Source organism: Salmo salar, chromosome 10 (genome assembly GCF_965601325.2).
Source record: "Salmo salar chromosome 10, fSalSal1, whole genome shotgun sequence".
Lineage (NCBI taxonomy): Eukaryota > Metazoa > Chordata > Actinopteri > Salmoniformes > Salmonidae > Salmo > Salmo salar.
Window position 1 is genome coordinate 92,338,378 of NC_138300.1, and position 10,819 is coordinate 92,349,196.

Sequence of the window (10,819 nt, forward strand, 5' to 3'; positions counted from 1 at the left end):
CATATAACTGATTATCAAATGTTCTACTTCCATCTAGTGGTTGGTTGTAATATCACACTACACTTTTGATTACATCCTGCTTGACACACTGGTTGAATCATGGGTGCTTTCACGTCATTTAAATGAAATTACGTTGAACCAACGTGGAATAGACGTTGATTTGACGTCTATGCCCAGTGAGAGAGTACTTTAGCTGTTACAAGTCAATAGTTTAATTGAGTTGTTGTCAGCTAGTTACATAGGAACTAAAATCACATTCAGATAGTAAGTGTACAGTATACATAAAATGATTACTGTAGGCCTACTGTATGATTTACGCACACATGCGAAATATTAGCTCCCACTTTCTGCACGCAAACGCGTTTTTACTTTGCCATTTAACTCCATGATTATCCTTGGTAAGTAATCAGGACCTTAAAGCTGCTCTGCCTAACTAAGTGTGTACAGTGGTTTTTGGAGACTACAGCCAATCTGTTCTACATCTAGTTTTTGGAGACTAGTTTACACCACACGATACTAAACCAAAACAGCTTCCCCAATACTGTATGCAAATCTAGGATCCTCACCAGACATTAGCTATCGCCTCATGCTTATGCATAATTTCCATTTGGAAGATACCATTTGCATATCTACAAGTTAAAAAAATAATGTGAGGTAAATGTTTGTTGAAAACGTGTTTGTCATTCAAAAGTCGGCAAAAGTATGCCCACATTGTTTACGCTAAAACAATATTTTTCTGCATAAACAGTCAGTAGGCTGTGCTCAATGCAATTGCATATTTCGGATTTGAATGGTGCGGAGTATATTTCCACGCCCCTTTAACTAGTGTGCGCACCACTCATTGCGGCATAAACCTCCTCTCTGCTGCTCTCAACATTATATCAATAGTCCTGATCTAGTCTGACCAATAAACTGCTGCCAGAATCATGACAGGACTGAACGCTTTAAAAGTGGATGCTAATGTAGTAGTTCTTGGGACAGACAGGGTTGGTAAATCTGGTAAGACCAAATCTCTAATAACTCTCATTATTTATAATTTGTGCAATTTATTCAAAAGTCTTCAGTGATCAGTGGTCCATTTTAGTCAGGATTAGTTTTTCCTTAATTGGCATTGCTGACTGAATCCATTCTATTCCTCAAAATACAAATGGTAAAAATGATGATGATGATCATTATTTCACAGCGCTGACAGTCCGCTTCTTAACTAGAAGATTCATTGGAGAATATGGGAATATTGGTAAGTTTAGTTGGTCTGTCATCACCAGCTATTGTAGTATCAAGTAAACATTTTACTACTATATACTGTACAACTAAATTAATACTTATGTTAATTCCTTTCAGAATCAATCTACAGCCACAATGTTATCGTGGATGGAAGGGACATAACTTTTAACATCTGGGATTCACCATATTGTCAGGTATTACACAATGTTACATTTATTCTGTTTTTACCCCAAAAAACTACTTAAGTAGTACTTTAAAGTATTTTTACTTAAGTACTTTACACCACTGCATTTTACTAGCACCCTGCAGGGCCACAGTGACTGGACACCATCTCTATCAGCCCAGAGAAATAGGGCTTACATGGACTAACTTATCCCACGATTGGTCCTTTCCCAAATACAAAATGGATCATTCTTTGATCCAAGCAAGCCTATATCAATTGTATATATTATTTTAACCTTTTCCAGGACCTGTCCAGGGAGACCACCCTATATGAAAAGAGAGTCCAGTGGGCAGACGGTTTTGTCCTGGTCTACAGCATCTGTGATAGGGCCAGCTTCAATGCTGTTACCAAGCTGATCCAGTCCATCAAGGCCACCAAGGACTACCTGGGCATGGATAAGGTGCCTGTAGTGATTGTGGGCAACAAGAAGGACCTGAATCACAGACGGACAGTCCTCAGTGAGGAGGGCAGACTGCTAGCCCTCACCACAGCCTGCCAGTTCTATGAGGTTACAGCTGCTGAAAACTACCACAGTATCCTCATGGTGTTTCACGGACTAATAGACAGGATACGTGCGTCCAAGTCATCCATTAAGAGGCCAGCTGGAATCAAGGGTATAGTGAAAAGCATGTCTGCAGTTTTTACCAGGAAACGAACAGATTCGCTGTGATACTATGGCACAGAGAGGAATACATTATACGGTGCATTTGGAAAATATTCAGACCCCTTCACTTTTTAAACATTTTGTAACGTTACAGCCTTATTCTAAAATTTATGAAATATTTTTTTCCCTCAATCTACACACAATACCCCATAATGACAAAGCAAAACAGATTTTTAGAAATGTTTGAAAATTAATTAAAAATTACAAAACAGAAATACCTTATTTACATAAGTATTCAGACCCTTTGCGATGAGACTCGAAATTGAGCTCAGGTGCATCCTGTTTCCATTGATCATCCTTCAATTGATTGGTAGTGCATGTCAGCGCAAAACCCAAGCCATGATGTCAAAGGAATTGTCTGTAGAGCTCCTAGACAGGATTGTGTTGAGGCAAAGATCTGGAGAAAGGTACCAAAAAATGTCTGCAGCATTGAAGGTCGCCAAAAACACAGTGGCCTCCATCATTATTAAATTAAGAAGTTTGGAACCACCAAGACTCTTCCAAGAGCTGGCCGCCCGGCCAAATTGAGCAATCAGGGGAGAAGGGCATTAGGGAGGTGACCAAGAACCCGATGGTCACTCTGACAGAGCTCCAAAGTTCCTCTGTGGAGATAGGAGAACCTTTCAGAAGGATTACCATCTCTGCAGCACTCCACCAATCAGGCCTTTATGGTAGAGGGGCCAGACGGAAGCCACTCCTCAGTAAAAGGCACGTGACAGCCTGGTTGGAGTTTGCCAAAAGGCACCTAAAGGACTCTCAGACCATGAGAAACAAGATTCTCTGGTCTGATGAATCCAATATTGAACTCTTTGGCCTGAATGCCAAGCATCACATCTCGAGGAAACCTGGCACCATCCCTACGGTGAAGCATGGTGGTGGCAGCATCATGCTGTGGGGATGTTTTTCAGCTGCAGGAACTGGGAGTAGTCAGGATCAAGGGAAAGATGAACAGAGCAAAGTACAGAGAGATCCTTGATGAAAACCTGCTGAATCCTTTCCGAATGCACTGTATATTGTAATCAATTTATGGGTCTGACATGAGTTGCTGTTTGCGACCTGTGCTCTGGCATCAGGACATGATTTGTGTGTGCCAAGATCTCCAGAGACTGACTTATGGTTCAGACAGGTTAATGAAGGGTAGAAACAATGCAGGTGTGGAAATGGAGATTAGTACCCAAAGTTATTGCTATAGTTGTGGCTGGCTGCTGCAGGACAGGACTGACTTGAATGGAGCAAACTGTCCACAGGGATTTTATATCTTGTATATTACTTACAAGGAAACAATTCATTACTGTAACTGTCCTAAAGCTGCTCCTTACACTGAATACTTTTTCAAAGAAATGCATGTGAATGTGATGGCCGGAGTACAATGAAATTCTGTGGCTGTCTGGTAAAAGGTGCCAAAGTTGGCTCACAAAGAGCAAAATGATTTTATGAAATTACTATTATCCTCAACCCTCAATCAACCTTCATAGGGCAAGCACATAATAATTACTTTTATACACAAACATCACCTTTTTTTGTATGTGAGTACTTTTCAAGATGGGAGACAAGGATCCAGGAAATGAATAGAATTGTAATATATTGCAATTGGGGCGAAAATCTGATATCAACTTTGGAGGGGACAATTACATGAACTTTTCTCAAGAGCAATTCCTGAGGGGGACACCAAGTAGTGCTGTAACACATAGCCTAGATTGTAATATGGTAAATGTATATTGAAGAACCAAAGAAATAAGGTGTTTGCCGTACTCCTAACTACTGGTACCCAATACTACACAACTAATCACAACAGCAATACCATTGCCTTTAACAAATCTTAGTTCAGTCACCAGTTTAAGTTGAGAGTGGGGGCATCCATGGCATTTTCCAATTATGTTCCTATTTTACAAGTAAAAAAAATTGAGAACCTTTCATAATGTTGCCAAACAAAGACTCAACAAACTTACCTGAGACTCCCTGTCTCTGCCAGTCTGCTTTGATTGCATATTATTAATATTATTTAAATTACATAGTTATGTTTACAGTGATATATTGGGGGGGACAAATCATATTTTTCCCAGGATGGGGGGGGTCGTGTCCCCCCCGTCCCCCCCGGGATTTCCGCCCCTGATTGCAATCATTGTACTGTACAAAACACTTGAGATAAGTATAAATGTATGTATATTTTCCTATACAGCAATTAAATACTCATGACAAAAAAAATCTTATGAGCTGAATAAAACCCCTTTACCTTCATCTTATTCAATTTATGTTAGATGGGAAAACTGGAATCAATATTGGGCCGTATGTTATGTGAATTACTTTTCTTGTAACGGCAGCAACTAGTACAGTAGCACGTTTAGCCACAATCTAAATCACCAGTGAGTCAAGAAACAAACACCTCTAAATACAAAGACTTGTAGGAACATTTGACCATGTTGATTAGAAAATACCAGCCTCCGCTAGACAGAATGAACAGAACATGACAGATGGACCAAATAAAACAGTTCCATTCAGATTAAATACCTACAAAATGAATCATACTACCAGTTCAAGGCAGGCAAGGATTTAATGCAAAGTGAGGGTGTAAACAGATACATGTGCTATTAAGAAACAGTAAATGAAAGAATATTCTTTGGTTTAAATGGTTTAAATTCATGCATGTCCCTCATCGTGATAAAATATGGGTTATTTCTTCAAGACAATCTTTTGTTCAACATTTTCTCATGGGATGTAGTTACGAAGGAAAACAGGATTCACAGAGTCGGATTTCTCCTCAAATCCAATTTATTAATCCCACAAATGACAGAAAGAGAGCTCAAGGTGGACAGGATCAAGGCACTTCGCTTCATTGGCATGTCTGTAGCCAAAGCTAATGAGCACAGTCATATTGTTTCAAACTTGCTTTTAGATCTTTTATTGGATACCTGTCAACAGAATAGGAGGCATGCTTTCAAGCAAAGCTTTGGCCCTTTACTTATTTTTACAATTTCACAAAGAAACACATATCATATAAGTACTAAACACCAGAGGTGGGACCAAGTCATTGTTTTACAAGTCACAAGTAAGTCTCAAGTCTTAGTACTCAAGTCCCAAGTCAAGTCCCAAGTCAAAACAGGCAAGTCCGAGTCAAGTCTCAAGTCAAGACCGACAAGTATCAAGTCAAGTCTCAAGTCCTAAACTTTGAGTTTCGAGTCCTAAACAAGTCATAATGTGCTCTTCACCAAATGTAATACCATTTCATATTTTTAACAAGAATAATAGTTAGTATATTACATTGACGCAAATCATGAATGCTTTTAAAAATATATTTATTACTTTCCAAATAAACTTTATATTTCCATGGAAATACATGGGTAGCCATGAGAAAGACCCCCCCCCCCCCATAGCGATCGACTATCGAGGATCGCTATGGGGTGCAATCGGGCGATGTAGGCTTGTACACAATCGCCCAACCTTAACACACACACACACTGTGTGTGTGGTTACAGTAGGCTAACATATGTCAATGGTTTTAGGAACAGCAGTAACATCAGGCAGGATTTAGGCTACCAACTGCCTAGCCAGTTGTAGCTCAATCTTGGGTGCAATGATCACATTCCTGCACTGACTGACTGTGTGGAGGCTCATTGATTTAACATTACATTAGCCAACATGCTACACTTGCAAAGTTATGAATGATATACGTCTAAGAGGGGTTTGGAGCGAGTAGTCGTGCTGCACTTCGCTCCGCAGGTAATAATACATTTCATTACATTACAACGGTTTGATTTGTTTGATCTGAGCAATTTTTTAGCTAGCTACATAGCTGTCTCTACATAGCTGTCTTTGTTTCAAAGATAATTGTGTAGGTTAGAGTAGTTTAGAGTAATTATCGAGGTTATTTTCGTCCTGCTAGCTAGCCAACTTCTACCGACTAGCAGCACTGTAGAAACTAATACATTACAACGGAACGATTTGATTAGTGTAGTGTTAGCTAGCTACATAGTTGTCTTTGTATCTAAGATAATTGTGTAGTTTAGAGTAATTATCGAGGTTAGCTAGCCAGCTATTTTCGTCCCCCGCGACGCCATTTCCCAAACCTAGCCAACTATTACCGACGAGCAGCATTGTAGAAACTAAATACATTTCAAAGGAACGTCTTGATTAGTGTTATGTTAGCTAGCTACATAGTTGCCTTTGTATCATGAGAATGGTGTAGTACTGAAACTATCGAGGTTACCTAACCAGCTACACTTTCAAACAAAGTCAACAACGCAGCCACTGCTAGCTAGCCTACTTCACCAGCCAGCAGTACTGTATCATTTTAGTCATTTTAGTCAATAAGATTTTTGCAACGTAAGCTTAACTTTCTGAATATTCGAGACGTGTAGTCCACTTGTCATTCCAATCTCCTTTGCATTAGCGTAGCCTCTTCTGTAGCCTGTGTCTATCCCTGTTCTCTCCCCTCTGCACAGGCCACACAAACGCTTCACACCGCGTGGCCGCTGCCACTCTAACCTGGTGGTCCCAGAGCGCACGACCCACGTGGAGTTCCAGGTCTCCGGCAGCCTCTGGAACTGCCGGTCTGCGGCCAACAAGGCAGAGTTCATCTCAGCCTATGCTACCCTCCAGTCCCTCGACTTCTTGGCGCTGACAGAAACATGGATTACCACAGATAACACTGCTACTCCTACTGCTCTCTCCTCGTCTGCCCACGTGTTCTCGCATACCCTGAGAGCATCTGGCCAGCGGGGTGGTGGCACTGGAATCCTCATCTCTCCCAAGTGGACATTCTCTCTTTCTCCCCTGACCCATCTGTCTATCGCCTCCTTTGAATTCCATGCTGTCACAGTTACCAGCCCTTTCAAGCTTAACATCCTTATCATTTATCGCCCTCCAGGTTACCTTGGAGAGTTCATCAATGAGCTTGACGCCTTGATTAGTTCCTTTCCTGAGGATGGCTCACCTCTCACAGTTCTGGGTGACTTTAACCTCCCCACGTCTACCTTTGACTCATTCCTCTCTGCCTCCTTCTTTCCACTCCTCTCCTCTTTTGACCTCACCCTCTCACCTTCCCCCCCCTACTCACAAGGCAGGCAATACGCTTGACCTCATCTTTACTAGATGCTGCTCTTCCACTAATCTCATTGCAACTCCCCTCCAAGTCTCCGACCACTAACTTGTATCCTTTTCCCTCTCGCTCTCATCCAACACTTCTCACTCTGCCCCTACTCGGATGGTATTGCGCCGTCGCAACCTTCGCTCTCTCTCTCCCGCTACTCTCTCCTCTTCCATCCTATCATCGCTTCCCTCTGCTCAAACCTTCTCCAACCTATCTCCTGATTCTGCCTCCTCAACCCTCCTCTCCTCCCTTTCTGCATCCTTTGACTCTCTATGTCCCCTATCCTCCAGGCCGGCTCGGTCCTCCCCTCCTGCTCCGTGGCTCGACGACTCATTGCGAGCTCACAGAACAGGGCTCCGGGCAGCCGAGCGGCAATGGAGGAAAACTCGCCTCCCTGCGGACCTGGCATCCTTTCACTCCCTCCTCTCTACATTTTCCTCTTCTGTTTCTGCTGCAAAAGCCACTTTCTACCACTCTAAATTCCAAGCATCTGCCTCTAACCCTAGGAAGCTCTTTGCCACCTTCTCCTCCCGCCTGAATCCTCCTACCCCTCCCCCCCCTCCCCCCCTTTGCGGATGACTTCGTCAACCATTTTGAAAAGAAGGTCGACGACATCCGATCCTCGTTTGTTAAGTCAAACGACACCACTGGTCCTGCTCACACTGCCCTACCCTGTGCTTTGACCTCTTTCTCCCCTCTCTCTCCAGATGAAATCTCGCGTCTTGTGATGGCCGGCCGCCCAACAACCTGCCCGCTTGACCCTATCCCCTCCTCTCTTCTCCAGACCATTTCCGGAGACCTTCTCCCTTACCTCACCTCGCTCATCAACTCATCCTTGACTGCTGGCTACGTCCCTTACGTCTTCAAGAGAGTGAGAGTTGCACCCCTTCTGACAAAACCTACACTCGATCCCTCCGATGTCAACAACTACAGACCAGTATCCCTTCTTTCTTTTCTCTCACATCTCTTGAACGTGCCATCCTTGGCCAGCTCTCTTGCTATCTCTCTCAGAATGACCTTCTTGATCCAAATCAGTAAGGTTTCAAGACTGGTCATTCAACTGAGACTGCTCTTCTCTGTGTCACGGAGGCTCTCCGCACTGCTAAAGCTAACTCTCTCTCCTCTGCTCTCATCCTTGTAGACCTATCTGCTGCCTTTGATACTGTGAACCACCAGATCCTCCTCTCCACCCTCTCCGAGTTGGGCATCTCCGGCGCGGCCCACGCTTGGATTGCGTCCTACCTGACAGGTCGCTCCTACCAGGTGGCGTGGCGAGAATCTGTCTCCGCACCACGTGCTCTCACCACTGGTGTCCCCCAGGGCTCTGTTCTAGGCCCTCTCCTATTCTCGCTATACACCAAGTCACTTGGCTCTGTCATATCCTCACATGGTCTCTCCTATCATTGCTATGCAGACGACACACAATTCATCTTCTCCTTTCCCCCTTCTGATAACCAGGTGGCGAATCGCATCTCTGCATGTCTGGCAGACATATCAGTGTGGATGACGGATCACCATCTCAAGCTGAACCTCGGCAAGACGGAGTTGCTTTTCCTCCCTGGGAAGGACTGCCTGTTCCATGATCTCGCCATCACGGTTGACAACTCCATTGTGTCCTCCTCCCAGAGTGCTAAGAACCTTGGCGTGACCCTGGACAATACCCTGTTGTTCTCCACTAACATCAAGGCGGTGACCCGATCCTGTAGGTTCATGCTCTACAACATTCGCAGAGTACGACCCTGCCTCACACAGGAAGTGGCGCAGGTCCTAATCCAGGCACTTGTCATCTCCCGTCTGGATTACTGCAACTCGCTGTTGGCTGGGCTCCCTGCCTGTGCCATTAAACCCCTACAACTCATCCAGAATGCCGCAGCCCGTCTGGTGTTCAACCTTCCCAAGTTCTCTCACGTCACCCCGCTCCTCCGCTCTCTCCACTGGCTTCCAGTTGAAGCTCGCATCCGCTACAAGACCATGGTGCTTGCCTACGGAGCCGTGAGGGGAACGACACCTCCGTACCTTCAGGCTTGATCAGTCCCTACACCCAAACGAGGGCACTGCGCTCATCCACCTCTGGCCTGCTGGCCCCCCTACCTCTGAGGAAGCACAGTTCCCACTCAGCCCAGTCAAAACTGTACGCTGCTCTGGCACCCCTATGGTGGAACAAGCTCCCTCACGACGCCAGGACAGCGGAGTCAATCACCACCTTCCGGAGACACCTGAAACCCCACCTCTTTAAGGAATACCTAGGATAGGATAAAGTAATCCTTCTAACCGCCCCCCCTAAAAGATTTAGATGCACTATTGTAAAGTGGTTGTTCCACTGGATATCATAAGGTGAATGCACCAATTTGTAAGTCACTCTGGATAAGAGCGTCTGCTAAATGACTTAAATGTAAATGTAAATATAGCTGTCGGCTATATTAGCCACGACTTACAGTTCTTTGTGCAGCTTCAAATGTCGAACAAAGTTGGAAGTTGTTGCGCCTCCGTCTGTAATTTTCTTCCCGCATGTTTTGCAAGTTGCAATCCGTTTTTTGTTGATACAGCATAGTCTTTATATCCGAAATAATAATAATTTTGGGTATCATCTTTCCAAGGGCTCCATCTGAATTCACTCGCCGACGTTCCTCTGCACTGCCACGCGCAACCTTTTCTCAGCTGGCACAATTTGATTGGCTGCTGTCCAATTCAAACTGTAATCCATTAAATTAAGAGTTGATGCGCTGCACACTTTTTTTAATAGCATCATTTTTTACATTTGGGCTTGGGGACAGTATCAAGTCAGTTTGAGTCAAAAGGCTCAAGTCCAAGTTAAGTCACGAGTCATTGGTGTAAAGTGAAAGTCGAGTTGCAAGTCATCATATTTGTGACTCGAGTCCAAGTCATGTGACTCGAGTACACACCTCTGTTAAACACACATCATATAAGTACACTGGAACTTCGACACACCTAAATGCACTTGCTATTATTGTATAAAGCTCTACAAATGATGTTGCAATGTTTGAATCACAGCCTTGTTGTACTCTAATATTAAATTGCTGCTAGTTGACACTGTTAGCCATGCATTAGAGTTGTATCCTTCTGCATGATCTCCACAGTGACAATGTATTTAGCGGTGGGGCTGTAGCGGTTGGTACAGTATGCACAGAGTGTGAGGAGTTGTGGAACCTCACAGCGATCTCTCCTCTCTGTGGGATGTGCTGGCTGGAGACAGAGGTGTAGGACTGGACCAGTATCCTCCTCTGCTTTTGGGGGATCTTCTTCAGGGCCCTCTGCTTGAGGAGCTGGGCCTGGTCAGAGATCTGGGGCTCCCTGTCCTCATCCCCAGCACTGCAGTCAGGCTCGAACCCCTTGAATGAGGATAACCCTGGTATTGCTTGGTGGTATTGATGATTGTTCTGTATGCATGGCAATCTATACAACTCGTAGACGTTAGTTACTAGCATTCAAAATCACATATTGACCACATTGCAACTACAAGGATACCATCCTCACAAATGAAGAGTTCATGGAATATGCTTAACATTGTTATTCCCACAGATGTTTGGTCTTATACTAACAGTCCTGTTACAACACAGCTCCTGACTCAGACATTGTATACCTATTATTTCCTAAATGGTTT

The 10,819-nt window shown here is 44.0% G+C and overlaps 1 protein-coding gene across 1 annotated transcript; it reads left to right on the forward strand.

The window, feature by feature from the left end:
• The first annotated feature begins 926 nt into the window (after nt 1–926).
• Nucleotides 927–4,323, forward strand: LOC106561194 (ras-related and estrogen-regulated growth inhibitor-like protein). The gene is made up of 4 exons (XM_082956599.1): nt 927–999; nt 1,184–1,237; nt 1,342–1,418; nt 1,692–4,323. Exons 1-4 carry the CDS (start codon nt 927–929, stop codon nt 2,115–2,117), a joined length of 630 nt encoding a protein of 209 aa, XP_082812725.1. The 3' UTR covers nt 2,118–4,323.
• The last annotated feature ends 6,496 nt before the right edge of the window (nt 4,324–10,819 follow it).